The 16,909-nt window shown below is 38.6% G+C and overlaps 1 protein-coding gene across 3 annotated transcripts; it reads right to left on the reverse strand.

Annotated features, from left to right (window-relative positions):
- Positions 1–272: 272 nt before the first annotated feature.
- On the reverse strand, positions 273–12,866 carry LOC104444410. Of its 3 annotated transcripts, XM_039313092.1 has the most exons (19): positions 12,441–12,866; positions 12,275–12,347; positions 12,003–12,125; positions 10,052–10,200; positions 9,699–9,842; positions 8,884–8,948; positions 7,271–7,583; positions 5,736–5,867; positions 5,010–5,123; positions 4,774–4,860; positions 4,399–4,521; positions 4,105–4,225; positions 3,905–4,030; positions 3,251–3,385; positions 3,023–3,174; positions 2,703–2,843; positions 1,861–2,184; positions 1,466–1,617; positions 273–614 (listed from the first exon to the last, which is right to left on the reverse strand). In XM_039313092.1, exons 1-18 carry the CDS (start codon positions 12,495–12,497, stop codon positions 1,504–1,506), a joined length of 2,493 nt encoding a protein of 830 aa, XP_039169026.1. In that variant the 5' UTR covers positions 12,498–12,866; the 3' UTR covers positions 273–614; positions 1,466–1,503. The 3 variants fall into 3 exon arrangements, with proteins under 3 accessions (XP_039169026.1, XP_039169027.1, XP_039169029.1); XM_039313093.1 differs by lacking the exons at positions 12,003–12,125; positions 12,275–12,347; positions 12,441–12,866 and adding an exon at positions 11,047–11,185; XM_039313095.1 differs by lacking the exons at positions 273–614; positions 1,466–1,617; positions 1,861–2,184 and adding an exon at positions 2,224–2,395.
- Positions 12,867–16,909: the final 4,043 nt, after the last annotated feature.

Below are 16,909 nucleotides of genomic sequence, written 5' to 3' on the forward strand. Positions count from 1 at the left end.
TTTATGTCCATTTAGGTATAGCAATTTGACCCGCCCTACCCCTAAAGGGTGCCTACCTGAGACAAAGTCATATGTACCTTGAGAAAACACCCCTCCATCGGGATTTTGGAATTTTCTTAGTTTAAATCAATACTGAGCCTCATATGTGGACTTGGCTTTTGAGCTGTCATTTATCTGCTTGGTTTAGGTTTGATTGAAGGTTTACTATCTCTTGTTCTCTCCATCTCTCCCCATTAAGCTGTCGTAAATTTGTTGCAATATGCAATAGGCAGTCTAGGGAAACAGATCTCCAACTATAAACTTAGGAGCTAATATTGCATATACAAACTTAACATAAAAAAAAGCACATAAAAGAAGAAAATTGCCTAATGACTTGAGCTACAAAATTTCATATCCGGGCATGATTTTTCCCATGGGAACATGGCCAGGAACTTGCAGCGAGCTCCCCTTTCCATAACAGGGGCCTTCCGTCCCTCCTTCCCACGCGCAAGCAGACAAGCTTAGATCGGCACAAAATTGAACAGTTTGTTTCCAAACGATGGTCAAAGACTGCTTTCAACCAGTTGGCAACTTGTATTCTTCCAGTCCTTTTTGCTGCACCATCAGAGGAAGCACTGCAACACAAGCATTAAGTGAACAGATATATCTTTTCCAAGAGTAAGCTTCAAGAGAAGTTCTGGTGCAGTTAGATGAGCTAACTTCAAATCAAAACCTCCTGAATTTATCAAATACCACACTGTCTCAACTACATCGATATCATTTCGAAGTTCCTTCTAATATCGCAGTGCATCTTACAAGCTAGAGAAACAACATTGATTATTTCTAGCAGAAACTGATAAGCCCAAAAGAAAAAAGCACCTAAAGTAACCTAGTATGCAGAAAGTACAGGGAAAACTTTTTCAGCATTCATCGATGAAATCCCCTCCTAACAATGACCGCTTTTTAACTAAGTCAGGACAACGGTCTGAGAACATCAATTGTACCACCATCCACCATCACCCCCAATAAAGACCTAAAGAAAGAACTGATTTTAGCCCACTGCAGTCTCTTTCCTTTCCCCTCCATCAGCAGTATCCATTCATTCATTTGCCATAATGCAACTTCTAAAAATCACAGGCAAACTTGTTTAGAGAAACAAATTCAAAACCCACTTTTACAAATGTTATTCATATGATGTTGAAAGATGTTGCAAGAGTCTTAACTGCAGCAAAATGAGAGATTTTTTTTTTTACTTACTGAGTTCCACCATTTGTTTTAGATATTCAGCATATAGCTCAAAAAAGAAAGGAAACAAAACCAATGCCTATAAATAAAGAACTGCACACAATGAAACCACTTTTTAAAACTTGAAGAACGAAGACTAAAAGAATGACTAATGCAATGCAGTAACTCTCGTTGAGTGGACGTATTAACCAAGGGGGAGAAAAAGAAAAACAGCATTTTAAATTTAGAAGTGACTCAAGACCTGCTGGTGCACGTTCCATTATCAGCACGTTCCATTATCTACAACAAGCAAGGCGTCCGTTCTTGCAGATTACCCAGCATCCTGTGTACTCGATGATACGCACACTGTAGTTTGTGTCTTTCCTCCAAGGTTGTACTACTTTCCACTAAAGCCTGTAAAGGAAAGAATATAATGATTAAGTTACGTGATGGCCCTTTCCACATGGACAAACAGTTTAATACTGCACAACACAGTATGAGCACATCCAACCAAAACATTTTTACTGTCAAGCATCATTCCATTTCTTAATGGGTCCCACTGATCATGCCACAAACAGGCCATCACCGTGCATGTGAAACAACTGAAATAAGCATGGCAAGCACATAATTGATATTAACTACAAAGCAAAATCAAACCTGCAATGATCTTAGTATGCATTCAATCTCTGCCTTGAATGAAGACTGAATCTGTCGAATCTTAAAGTCCTTGTGCATCAATTGAAGGACATAAACAATGGCAATGACGCTAGATGAATGATCTGTCCCATGGCTACCATTTTTCAAACAAGACAATGAAGTCCTCCCAGATATCAATGATTCCATTTCGTTTAAAACTAGTTTCAGAAGTCTCTGACTTCGATCAAACAAGAATAAGCAAGGTAAGACATAATAATGGGTCATGCGGTCAAGAAAAGCAACAGCAGCTTCATCATCTTCTTCTGAAATTTGGGGGATTACAACCTGAATATATGAATAAAACATCTGATTAGATGATAACAAACAGTTGACTCTTGAGCCTGCTGATCAGAAAAAGAAAGAGGCAATTGACTTCCCTAAGCAACTTTAAGTATGGACCAATAGTTATCAGATAGAAAATGAGTAGGTCACCCAATCCCAACAAATATTAGTAAGAACCATGTCACCAACATATGTACCTCACGAACACTAATTCCTGGATTATTGAGCAAAACATCACTAGCATTAGTTCCAAGCCAAATTTCAGTGACTATTACTAATAACCATGTCACACTTGTATGTACTGAATGAAAGATCAATTCAGATATTATTCAAGCAAAATATCATTAGCATTAGTTCTAACCCAAATTTTGTTGCAATTCATGAATGAAGTGATTGAAGCTGAACTGCTGAACTGAACAAACAGAAGATCAATGCATGCTTTGGGCGAATGTGTAGAGAGAGAGAGAGAGAGAGAGAGAGAGAGAGAGAGAGAGAGAGAGAGAGAGAGAGAGAGAGCTTACAGAACAAATATCAATCAGATATAGAGCAAGAAAACTGGCCAGACCATCAATCGTCTGTTCAGAGAGTCTGGTTGGCTTAGAATCCAATGTGACGAGCAGTCGGAGCAAGGCACATGCATTATCACGAGATGGTTTCAATTTCTGCAAAGAAACAAACTAAATAAGAGCTCAGTCTATCCTGAATATATTTACGGAGTACTTGTTGGAATGAACTATTAATAACAGTAGATGCATAAGAACTTTGTTAAAGAATAGAGGAAAAATCAATTATCATAAGTTGCAAATAAGTCTATCACAGGCAATCAGTTAAGATGACTCACCATCTGATCAATTATCACTTTCTCTATCATCTGAAGGACCATAGATTCATCACCAATATGCAAAAGGCACGAGCAAACAACACTGGTCAATAATCTAAGAGTTCCGCAGTTTGAAATCTTTGGCTCGACTTCTTTAACTGGAAGGGCATTATCTGTTGAAAAATTTAGTTCATCAGGAAAGAAGCGACCACAAGGAATTAGCCACAGAAGAAAAGTGTTGGAGATTACCAGGAGAAACTTTGAAACGCGAGAGTAATGTGATGAAGAAACTGATGATGTCAGATATCCAGATATGTCCAGCAGTGTAGGCTGAATCAAGAACCTCTATTGTGCAGAATAACACTGAAGGTTCCAGATCATTGCCTGAATAAATTGGCAATAAGGACCAGAAGATGAGCATAGTGTAATGGAAAATAGAGGAATCTCATGAGCTGCTATAACATGCGTTTTATAAAAATATTTATCCACAAAAAAGATTATGACTGTCAAAGTGCAAAAATGTATTCTCATGTGTTACTCGACTCGTATGGATTCAATTTAGCTCTCCTTGGAAAAAAATAATCCAAATACTGATGAATTGGACATACTTGAGCTTCAAAGACCATTACAGTGCCTGAAGGCAAATCAACACTGAACTCAGAGTAATGATGTTTTAGCAACTGTATTCATAAGCCTTCTTCTCTGGTACATGCTATTCTTTATTTGAGCACAAGGACACCAATTGATAGAGTATCTATGGACGAATTCTTCACTCAAATTCATCATTAAATATAAAAATAATATCATGTTGGTGCACCAATAATTTATCAAGAAGCAGATAATAGTGCAGAATGATTGCATCATGAATCCCATCTAAGACAGTTTATGGTAAGAGACACGTACATAGACAGCATGTGGCTATTGCCTTCAGCAAAGCAGAATCCAAATGAGAGAAATAATAAAGGCAAGAAACAGCGAGTTCCTGACAATCTTGAGAAAGCCTTATGAATGGTCCATAACTAACACTGCCTGCATTTTACATTACAAAAGGTCAGATGTCAGCTACACAAGTAACTAATTAATCAAGAAAGCATTGTCCTCACTTTCATCCTGACATTTGCAGAAAAAATCCTTAAGTGGATATTGTATGTTATCATATTCCCCCTGTAAGGTGGGTCTTGATGAGGCGGATTGTCCCAGGCGAAGAATGAGACGTAACACTACCTATAAGAAGGCAAATTCACAAAAAACTTCATTGATGAATAAGGTAATTTTAGAAGAAATGGTAACTTCCACATGCTCCTTGTAATAGCTGATATTTCTTTTAACAATGCAAGAATCAACCCATTTAGGTCGCTAAAGAATAAAATATTACTGTAAACAGCATTATGAAGTACCTGGGTAACTGACTGATGTTTTTCACCCAGCATGATTAGCAATGCAGGAAGTTCTCTTACCCAAGCAATCTGATGGTCCAACAGTTCTGGATCACTGACATCCAAATGTATCCTGTTTTGTCCCTGCCATCAAGCAAGATTGCTTTCTATCATGCAGAGCAAGGAATGCAGGAAACAGAACCTTCGATTTTTCAACAGAACAAATCCACAACAATAGACGACACAGGTTCTCACATGCTCCATTGACATAAATCTGTGTGCTTTATGGATGCAAGAGTTTACTCAAAACACTTCAATCTAAAAGTGCATATTTTATGGAAGGAAATTGTACCAAACATAAATGTTTCAGAAAGGGGAGCAAAAACAAAAACTCACAGGTATCACAATTTCCTCGATAATGGAAAGGAAGGCCAATTTCAGAGAAGACTGATGATTGCAATCCCTGAATGCCCTTGTGAATGCCTGAATTTTCCATAACAAGGGGTCAGCAGCATTCATTTTTCAAATTTCCCCACATCAGTGATGCTTTGGTTAAAAATAAAAATTAGGATGTTCTTGGACAGGAATTGAGTTGCAGGAGACAAGATCCTCAAAGCACGTTATGAACTGACCTGAAGAAGACGAGACTTCCAATTATTAGGAACTTGTGCCAAAAGTTTTGGTATAAAGGGAAGAAGCGAGTGCTTGTTGCTGACTGTTGCTTCAGTCTTTGCACTGTCACTTATCTGCAAAATGATAGGTGGATTCCTTAAAAATCAGTAACATAGAAAGATGGAGAGATCCCATCGAAGTCCAAGCAATATAAGAGGAAAGATGGATAGATCATATAAGGTTGTGCTAAAGACCTCTCCAAGGATTAACTTCCACTCTCTAATTAGATTCTAGCTCACTTTGTGACCAGAGTTCTTCTATACAATCACTTATATCTGAAAGAATAATGTTAGGTATACTGATAGTGGCCTAAAAAATCAGTATATTGAATAATGTGCCAAGCTGTAAGTGGATGTTAATACGACCTAATTGCCTAAATGCCCACTTGCAGTCTGCCACCTCACTTACTATACAAATTTGGCAGACAAATCTTAGTATACCCAGCATCTCTCTAGCTAAAAATCCAGCAGAAGTGATGACGACCCAGCACCATAACATCTTTTGGCACTCAATTGTCATACAGGATAACCCCACTCCAGGCCAACAAAGCAACAATCTTTAGCAAACAAACAAATTACTTAACATGACCCATGTAGAGTATACTACATGTGAATGATAAATGCATTGGAAAATTAGAGAAAGATCAAAATTAGTAAATCAAGGAATGAATAATGAGAGAATCAAACCTTTCCAAGCAGCATTACTTCTACAAATTCAAGAAATCTCTCTGACATATCATCAGGAGGAGAGATCCATTCACTACAGCTCAGAAATATGTCAGCAATCATGACATTCAGCGTGAAATACCTATCACTGTCCTGCCAACCACAAGAGGACTTAAAATGTAGTGCCAGAAGATAATTTTAGTTATGATGCAACATCAGTCATGAGAACACTCACATGAGAAATGTCATCAGATGAAAAGGAAACCTATATATTGAAGCTACTTATCTAATTGAGTCTCTATCCAGCCTTAAAAAAAAAAAAAAAAAAAAAAAACAAAACAAAAAACAAACAATTGAGTCCCTAGATATGCATTCAAAGTTTGGAATAGGGCCCTGCTTATGTTAGAGAAGACGGTTAAGGCCGAGCGCACAAAACACATTAATCGAAACCAAGCAGAAAAGAGCAACTTCCCGCCATCAAATTTTAGAACTGTCAATGCATTACATGAGATCTAAGGAGAAAAATTTCAGTACTTGAACAAACTAGATTTGTGGCATCGGGCTGAGAAATGTTGTCTAACTAGGGCTCAGATAGCTCTTGTAAAGCTCATCAGTTTGACAATCTGGGAACGAGTTCATTTAGTCAATTCTCTCTCCATTTCTTTCATATGGTTTATTTGATTCCAAAAGCAAGAATTTTGCAGAATGGCAACAATAGACATGTCCAAGTTATGAGAACATCATTAGGCTTTACAAAGTCGTTGGTGGACAACAAGATGGATTTGGCCCAATACATCCAGAATCCCAAGGTGGGATAAATAATTCAAGTTGAGAGTATTAGTTTCAATAGTGGCTAATCCATGATCCATATGGTTTTCCACTTTTTTGAGAGTTTGGCTAAAACCATAAGCATTTCATATTGATTATTGAGTGTAAAAGTAAAGGAATTCCCTTTACTGTGAACAAGATAAACTGATTATTGTATTGTGATGCTCACTTTATTAATTTGAATACATAATCTAGACATGATGGCAAGAGATATGATGCGAGTAGCCTTAAAGAGCATAAACTAGTACGGCGCCTAGAGACATTTGATAACTGTACCATGCAAAAGATATAAAGATATTTTATCTTAGTTAAATATCCTTTACTTAGTCAGTGAGCTACTTAGCTAGTGAAGCTGACTAACCTTGGAGGAGTATTATCAATACAGATCTGACTATGCTCGGACTAGATGTGATAGCTCAAAAGGTCATATCACAGTTTCCCCTGTTTGGATGGTTGAGTTCTCTAACATCTTATTATATGCAGTGTTATCTGATGTTCCTGTGTTGCAGAAACCATTCATCTGCCAAATATATATTCCATGATCCCACTGAATTACATAACTAGATTTCCCAGGGCCACCAATTTTTTAACTGCCTTGGTTCTGTTATCAAACTCAGTGACAGAGAATCTGAAATTATTCATTAAATTGAGTCTCAGACTTAACAAAGAAGAAAAATACACACTCACTGGGACAGGGAAAATTATGTTCGGCATATGACCATTTTTACCTTCTTTGAAGCATGGTGGGCTGGGTTCAGTGGAAACAGTACACATAGCCTCTTCAATATAACTGATGCCACACCTTGATCCAATGTGGCCAAGGTAGCTCCTCCAAGAGTAGTTTGTAGATCAGACTCGGACTTATCAATCGTAGCAATAAAAAACTTAACAGCAAGATCTATGCTCTGAAGTATGGTCAGCATACAATCAAATGATTGGAACTCCAGTGAAGGCAACGAATTAACCACAGATAAAATCTCCCTGAGACAATTGATCAAAACTGGCACCAGACCCTTTAATTTCTCCAGGCCAAGAGTGTTCCTACAAGAAAAGCATTGGTGTTACCACTAACAACTACAATATCTAAATCTCAATAACAGAAAGAGACTAAAAAAAAACAAAAATGATGTCTGGATACAAAGTGTGAACAGAGTCACTGATGTCTTCTCATAGTTACTAGATTATTATTATTATTATTTTTTTTTCTTAGATGATTTTTCTAGATCACTTTTACAAGAAGAATAACAGAAGGTGTAGGTCTGAACTAATAACGTAAATCACAGAAAGTTGAAAACTATGATTAATAGGTACATGCGAAACTTACTAACATGATACAGCCGGGAAAAACCTAGCTCTCTCAGTATGTACATGAGATTCCTTTTCATCACTCCTCATTGTTTGTTTCCCACCACAAATCTTGTCATATTAATTACCTAGAATTCCGACTAGTCCTTTCTGAGGTCATGTATCAACAGCCACACAAAAGGCAAGTGGGTTATTTCATTCCAGTAACTCGAGCATAATCTTGTATACTTTGGTCTATCAAGTATTTTAGCACTGCTTTCAATCCTTGAAGCACTGTTAGTGTTCCATCTTTGGTCCTCTTAATTGAGCTAACTCTTAAATCTAGATTTCCAAAGAATCAAAACTAGATAACCAACAAAGTGCAGCAAGAAAATGGTGAAATTTCACAATGCAGGGACAGATATGGAATCACGCAAAAGTTAGACGAACCAAATTTCATTAACACTTCCCTGTCGTTTATGAATCCCTTAAACACAAACCTAAATCCAAGACACGCAACTAAAAGTAAATTATTAACTCATGTTAACTCCAACCCAAGACACTTGAGCAGAAGTAAGCTTTGAAAGAGGAAAATGTCTTAAACCTCAATTTCTTGGAGGTTCCGACCAAAAAACATTTTTCTTGGAGGTGATATGTACATGACAGATCCCCAATTTTACCATCTAAACAGAAGACACTCAAGTATCTCCAACACAAAAGAGAAAAAACGAAAAAAGAATGTATACCATGTCCTCTTTTACCATTTATAGCACCAGGAGCCACCTTGACAAGCATTAACAGCCAGTGTGTTCAGCAGACATTGTAAGTGAACGTTTCTCTAGATTCTATGGAAGACACACTAATCATTAAGAGAATATTGACACTTCAATGCAAAAGCTCCAACAGGTGCAAGATTAAGAGAATGTTGACACTTCAATGCAAATGCTCCAACAGGTGCAAGATTAAGAGAATGTTGACACTTCAAAACATGCTATCAAAATCTGCTTGCATCCAAATAAAGGAATGAGAAACTAAAGGCTGGGTAAAAGAGATTTACCAACCAGAAGAACTTGCATACACATCTTGCTCAAACCCATGCAATAACCTTTTTCCAGTTGTTTTCTGATCAATGTTACAAAGACATTAGGAAACAAAGATAACATTTGTGCAATATTTGAAATTGAAACAAGCCTTAACATAATTGCCACTGAGTCACACATGAAACACTCAAGATAATAAAGACATTGTCATTTGAAGAAAAATGTAGCAACCTACATGAGGAACATTTGCATTGCTTCTCTCAGAAAGTACTTACACTCAAGATTCTTGTTTGGGCCATTTATACATATTGGCAGTGGTGTAAAAGTAATTCAGAAAACCCAAAAGCCCAGACCGGTTTTGTCTGAAATATGATTGGGCCAGTCTTTCAGGCCTGATATGGTTATTATTCAGGCTGGTCTGGGCCATCAGGCCCGAGACGATGAAGCCCAATTGAGCCCAAAACGACCTCAATAATTGTTTAAAAAATATAAAAATAATAACATTAATGGTACTATGATACCATAGTCTTCCAGACTTCCACTTCATCTTTCTGTATCCTCACTTTAAAATCAAATGTCCACATAAACCAGGACATACAATTAATACGGTAACTCCCTCAATAACCAAGCATCAGAAAAAATAGAGCCAACTTAAGCATCCGGTTACAGACCAGTGACGTCAAAACATAAGGCAACAAGAAAGTAGCTACTTTTGACACAAGATGATAATAAACTTAAAATGATTCAGCTAGCTTTCTCCACAAAAAACAAACAGACATCCACAGAGAAAGACATATAGCTGAACAATTTAAAGTAAATAAATGGAAGATACCTTTTCAGATGCATTGTCCTCTTGGTCATTGCATGGCAATAATGACAAGCAGCACATTAGACCAGCAAGGGCAGTCTTCAGCTTGCTCCTATCTTGGGCAAAAAGTTGATGCTTACAAAGTATTTCCTCATAGTTTTGCAGAATCTGCCAATCAATATGTAACTTTTAGGAGTCCACTAAAACCCAGGAGAACAGGAAACAAATTATTGAGATGCACCAAATGTTCTAATGGATACTAACAATAAGTAAAATACACTCCAACAGTAATCTCGTGACATAGCATCTACAATATAACCTTCCCTCCCTCTCATACACATTGTTCCCCCTCTATTGGGAGTTGTATATTGAAATACCTTCTCAGCATATAAAAGAAAAGTTGGGGGATAGTGGAGAACAACAAGGCCAAGAAATCTGAAAGCCATCAACCGCACATCTACTGCCAGATGTGTCATTGCATTGAAAATGTATGCCATCATGAGAGAAACAAAGGCCCTTGATTGCCCTGCAATGTCAGTTGAACAAATCCATAAGGAATGCACCAATAAACTCGAGATAAACTGTCACTTTTCAAAGAGAATTTGAACTTGGAAATAATTTTCTCCCTTATTCATAACAATTGAATTAGAGGTAGCTCCAATCTAATCCAAAGAGTTCGCTACTCGAGGGGGATCCCTACTTCATTCCCCTAGCACGAAGCTCCTCCCTCTGCTAGGGGTGGTGAATGATTGTCTATCATACACAGCGTTTCCCCCAACTTTTTTTTGCAAAAAGACTGTTTCCACCACCAATCCCCATGACCTTTCGATCACAATATCCTAACCTTTGCACTAACGTCATCTTCCCCTATCACATGACCATATTACATGAACATGCATGCTGTTGGCATACATTAGACAGTCAAATCACGACAACCATAATTACATCTCATAAAGCATGACAACCACAAAAACATACAAAAAGTTACAAAGAAAAAAACACATTCTTCGGTTCAGAACTTACTACATTCTAAACAAATCCAAAGAGGAAACAAGTTCTTATAGTTGTTAATACAAGCTTCATGCAACTACAATCAATAGAGAATAGAAAGCGAACCGTCTGTCAACTATCAATGAGGTCGTAAGGTGCAGAAATAAAAGTCAAACAATATGCATCCCTCCATATCTAACTTCGAACTTCCACTGGTCATTCACAATTTTTAATGTCACATCTCAACCCACAGTCTGAATGCATAGAAGAATCAAAGATCTGCTAGCTACGATGGATGGAACTCTTTCACCTATACAGGATAGTGCTTTGTCTTGCATTATGCAGCAAACATCAAAATGATGCAAGGGAACTCACAGCCTACCTCTTTACAACTGGGAAATATTACAGACTTAAAAAGTTGATACAGTGCCTCCCTAACCAACTTATCATCATCACCAATTCGCTCGCGCAATTTCTCTACAACAGCATACATGTGTAGCCTCAACTCATCAGGATGCTTCAGGAATAAATCTTTTATGCCCATCAACGCATCTATACCAACAATAAATGTAAATTGAGATAAGCATTAGATAATACATAAACATAGATAACAGAAGAATCAAGTAGCTCATGAGCTAATTATGATGTTACAGTTGTTTATAGATATTAAAAATAAAGAGAAAACTTGTAGTACGTTAGAAATGTATAAAGACAAAAATATAGGAAAACAACCTAGCAAAACCAAGCAAAAGGAAAAGATTATAAGAATATCTAGAATCAGAACAAGAAGACCAAAGCCCAGAAAAGACTAGAAAACTGAAGATTCCAAATTCTCAAACAATCTCTTATCTCATTCTTTACACGTGAGACAAATCAGTACAACACTCCATGAGGAGTACTCACCCACAACAAAAACTTCAATGAAACAATGCCAAAAAATAAGCAGACTTGACATCAACGTCAACAGGAGTACTCCAATAACTATACATGTTTCATGAAGAAATGCTAAGCGATTCACTTCTACCATTCCAAAGTGGCCACTTGAATACAATGGCAAAAGTCTTGTTCAGCTGGATTCAGGTTCTAAAGTCTGATTCAATCACTAGGTATCCCTCTCCCTAGATGGCACTTCATTGATTCTTAGATAATTGTAAACAGAATAATCTTGACATGTTTCAATCTGCCTTTTATCAAAGGAGCTCCGCAGTGTGTTAGGATGTGCTATCCACATTAGCACAAAAGTTTCCCTCTTAATCCAAAGCCATTATTTGCATCCTCCCAACTAATGAGAGCATTAAACTGCATAAAGAAAGATGTCTTGGGAAAGCAGCAAGTTACCACGACGAACTTTCGGGTTGTGGTGGGACGTCTGCTGAAGAAGCTCCTTCAAAGTCAAACCTTTCTTGTTCACAGCCAATCCCGCCCTATCCGACGCCACGCTTTGCTCAGGAAGAACAATTGCTGAGGCGAGAAAACACATTAAAATTAAGATCCCACCAAACACGACGCTTCAATTAGTTACTTAAAGAAGCCACCCGAGTTTCTTTACTACCGAGTCGCGGCGTATGTCATATCGAAACTGCGAACTCCAGCGAAAGAAAAGTCCATACCTTTAGACTTGATTTCGGTGTTCGTAGCATTCTTAGGCGGCGGCAGTTTCCGCCCAACTTTGCGCTTTATTTTCTGCAGCAAACACGCATCGACGAAGTCATTACAGAGCGTAACCGGAATTCAACATAAAAAAAGACGGGCGTGCTTCATAGCGTGCGTGCTTACTTTGAAGTCGATGCCCTTCTTCTGCTGCTTCTTCGACGGACCCTTCGGGCGAACCATCTCCGCGGCCGCCGCAGCAACTCGCCGGAGAGGACGGGAACGGCTTCTTCCCGACGACGGGCCGAGACGGAGCTAAGGAGCTTTTACGGGAATCCGGCTGCGTCTGCAAAGGAAAAAAACCCTAGAACCGGAACGACACTCGACGACGGCAGGCGTACGCCGTAGGCTCTGGCGGCCTCGCTCGTCGCTGCTGGCTTCGCCGAGAAAGCGCGCGCCGCCTCCGCTCCGTTCGCCGGAACCCTAGCGGGCGGTGGAGAAGCTACAGGCGGTGGCGAGGGTCGGTTCCCGGCGGGGAGGCGGCTTCTCGGTGGTCGGCGACGACGGCTCGGGCCGAGAATCCTGCGAAACAGAGAAGCGGCTTCTATTTTCTTCGGGACGCAGGGTTTGGGGGTTTTGGGGAATTTCAAAGTAAGGGCAGGCATGACATGGAAGGGCAACATTGGAATTTCGAACAATTTTTTTTTTTTTTTTTTTTTTTTGGAATTAAACTAACAAAATTTATATCGTGTGCTTCACTTTATCAGGTCAATCTTTGCAATATCTGCACCAGATATGTCACGGAATACACAAATATATACATAGAATATGGGTGATCGGTTCCCAATCCGATAATTGGGATTCATGGAGTAGATCGTTGGCCCTAGGACCGGAATCGGTTGTTACTTTTTATATGTTTTCATTCGGATATCTTATTGTCCAAAGCATGATCAAGAACAAATTCATGATTCGAGACAAATCCTATACTTTCGTATGGATATCTTATTGTCTAATTGTTTGTATTTCTTTTTTTGTTTTTAAACACTTTTTCTATTTTTTTTTCTTTTGTTCGTTAACAAAAGAAAAACAAAGAAACACAAATTTTGTGTTTCTTGTTTCAAACACAAATCGAAACACTTTTGAAATTTTTCTTCTTTTTCTTCTTATTTTCTTTCTTTTTCTTTCCGGCCGCCGGCCTCGCCATGGCCGGCAACCGCCGACGAGGGCCGGCGGCCTCACCCAGCACACGGCGAGGCTCGCCGCCCCGGCGAGGTCGAGCCTCGCCCTCCCCGGCGAGGCCGAGCCTCGCCGTAGCCGGGTGAGGGTCGGCCTCGCCTTGGCCGGGCGAGATCGAGCTCGCCCGGCCCGGCGAGATGTCGGCGCGTCGGCCGGGCTCGCCCGTGTCGGGCGAGCTCGGCCTCGCCGGATCTGGCGAGATCGAGCTCGCCCGGCCAAGGCGAGGCCAACCCTCGCCCGGCTACGGCGAGCCTCGCCGTGCTCGGGCGAGGCCGCCGCCCTCTTCGGCCGGTCGCCCATGGCCGAGGCCGGCGACCGCCAAAAGAAGAAAAAAAAAAGAAAAAGGAAAAAGAAAAAGAAAAAAAGGAAAAATAAGAAAAAATAGAAAAAATAAAAGAAATAAAAAAATTATACAAATTTACCAAACGTGTTTCTATTTATTTTTGTTCCCTAACAAGTTTACCAAACCCGTTTTTGTTCGAATTGTTCCTGAAACAAACACTTTTTTCTATTTCTTCCTCAAACAATTTTTAAACAAAAACGCAAACAAACGCACTTTGTCTAATTTTTTTTTTTTAGAAACAATAAACTAAACTCACAAATTTTTTTGAAGAAATAAAAAAAAAAGTATATATAGTTGGCTCAGTTTAGTTCCACAATCAAACAAAACCGGCCAATTCTTGGTTCGCACACTCCTAATCATATCTACATTATTTCTCGTCTTTTTGTCAACATCACAGCAAGTAGTAGAGAGGACTGGTTGTAGAAACAAATCTTCACATAGGCTTTGAGAATTCTTTTGATAATATGAATTCAATTTTGAAATTGCCCCTACCAAAGAGGATTTGGTTATGAATCCTTTAAGGCCTTTGTGCAAAGATGGAGAACAAAATATATGAACCTTAATAAGTGTGTGCTACATTACTGTTTTCATAACTAAGTTCTGCTTTAAAAATATAGAAACAAGCGAACTTTGAGTTAAATTATGTTCTCCTGGCGTTGCTTCATGAATAATAAAAAAAAAAGTTCTTTTCAATCATTAAAATGGACATAATTTGTGTGGCCCTAAGCGAGGAGAAAATATTATATGGGTCTAACCTTCCACATGGCCAGTAAAACAATCCACTCATTGTGCGCCATATGGTGGGTTGGACCCACCTTGTCAAAAAAATTTGAATTCCCTCCTATTCTCTTTCTCCGTTTCTTCGTCGTTTACTCCGTTTATTGATAAAATCCTTCCTATTCACCGTCCCTCCTCTCATGACAACTCTGCTCTCTCCTTCCCCACTTGGCAAGGGCCTTTGATCTCGAGCACGCCTAGGGGTGTCCAAAAACCTTACTAGACCCAACCCGAACACGACCCAAACACAATCAAACACAAAACAAGTTGAGTACATGTTTCAGGTCTTAAAATTGTTCGGGTAATTATTATGAAAAAAGAAAATAAACATGTTTTGGGTCAGGTTATGGTCAAAACATTGTTCGGCCCAAACACATTAATAGCTTCTCACCCAAAGTGCCAAACCTAAAGACTCTTCACTCTTCAGTCTTCACCCAAACCCAAACATGAAATAAGACTTTTCACTTCTCCGGTTGTCGACTCTGCCACTGCCGCCGCCATCGCTACCACTACTACCACTATTGTCAACGACTACACTATCTCGTCGATTCTGCCGCCGCCCTCTTCTTTGCTCCTCGCATTCTAGGGTTATTCTCGATCTAATCTTGTTGGTGAAGGATCGAAGTTAGAGTTGCGGCCGTGCTTGTGTCGTCTTCGGTTGGGTCCACGTCCATTGCTAGCATCAACGACTCTAGTTTAACTTCCATGAATCCAGCCGTTTTCACTTTCTGGATTTGAGGATTCTTGCACTTCGCGTGATCTTTTTGTTTTTGGGTTTTTTTAGGGAGCCCAATGTCTCTATCTCTTTTGGTTTTTTTTTTTTTTTTTTTGTTCTTTTATTCCTTAGCTCGCTATTGATTACCTACTCTTTTGTTCAATCCGTTGTGATTGTTAAACGTGACGGCTGAAGTGAGAGGCGTGGTGAGTTCTTTGGCTGCTTGTCTTGTTGGCAAATTTCTTTCGATAAGGATGAATTTGCTCTGCTATACGCTAGTTTGTCTGAGTTGACTTGGTCTTCGAGAGGGGGAATTCTCGTGAGTTCGTCAACTTCTCTTCTTGTTAGGTGGATCGTAACCCTGCACTTCACTTAATTTGAACTTTTCTCGTTTCCTTTTGCTCTTTTATGTTCGTGAGCCCTTGTAGTTTCCTCGGGAATTTTTGTGATATTGTGTTTATTCTTCTTTTAGATGTCTTGTAGTCCTGTTTCGCAGCAAAGTGAATAGTGAAAAACAGAATGTCAAATGAATGTCGAGTATGTAGTTGTTGAATTGATTAAGGAAGTTTCATTTTTCAGTTTAACGTTTTTGAGATTTGATTTATTAAGCATCGAATAATTAAAGAGTAGCTTTTTTGATCTTATAAGAAGACACGGTGCAATTAATGCTACTTTATTATTCTTAATTAGTCATTTGTCTCTAGGATACATACCTTTTGAAATATAAGCTCTAGTAAGTTGGTTTCTTTATTTTTTATCTCAGTGTAGTTGTTGGTATAATGATAGATTTGTTTATATTAAGAATGACATCTGATCTGCAGTTACCTTAATCTAAGGTAGTTGTTGGATGTGAGGATAGTACTATTCGTGTGTTTAACATGTATAGTAAAAATGTTCTCGAATCATTAGGTACGTTATTCTGCTTTACTTGTTGAAATGTAACTTCTGTGATTGAAATTCTTCAATGAACTTAAGTCTGATGTTAATCCTCTAATGATGCAATAGGGAGCTGATAATACTATAATGACTTGCTAATGGTAATTTCGGTTGACTGCAAGATGCATTTTGACCTGCTTATCTTTGAGTGATGAGTAGCTAATTTTTAGTGCTTATCTTTGATAATGTCTTATTATTATACTCTCATTTATGATGTACCTATGATATCCATTATTTTTTTGAAACTCTCACTTCAACAAATTTTACTTTTATAGTTAATAATACTTTTGCCAGCCATTCTTTTATTCATATTTTGCCACTTCATTGTCTCCACAAGCCCGTAAAGCTAATAGAAACTGTGAAGAAACATTTTGAAGCACTTGATGGAATCATCTTCGAGGGTTGCGGTGTGTCCAAGTTCTCTGTATATGATGATACAATAGTGAGTATTTGTGTATTTGACTTGGGGTTTAATTAAGCCTTACTTTCTCTGCTGTAACTCTCAAATTCAAGCTTCAACATATCCCCACCAGATATTTCTGAACAAAGTCATATAATGTTGATTCTGTTGAACTTACGTTTTCATGTCTTCAAGTTGATATTTGATCTTCAAATTCATAAATTTTGTGCTATTTGCACATTGTTGTT

This window comes from Eucalyptus grandis, chromosome 5 (assembly GCF_016545825.1).
Source record: "Eucalyptus grandis isolate ANBG69807.140 chromosome 5, ASM1654582v1, whole genome shotgun sequence".
NCBI lineage: Eukaryota > Viridiplantae > Streptophyta > Magnoliopsida > Myrtales > Myrtaceae > Eucalyptus > Eucalyptus grandis.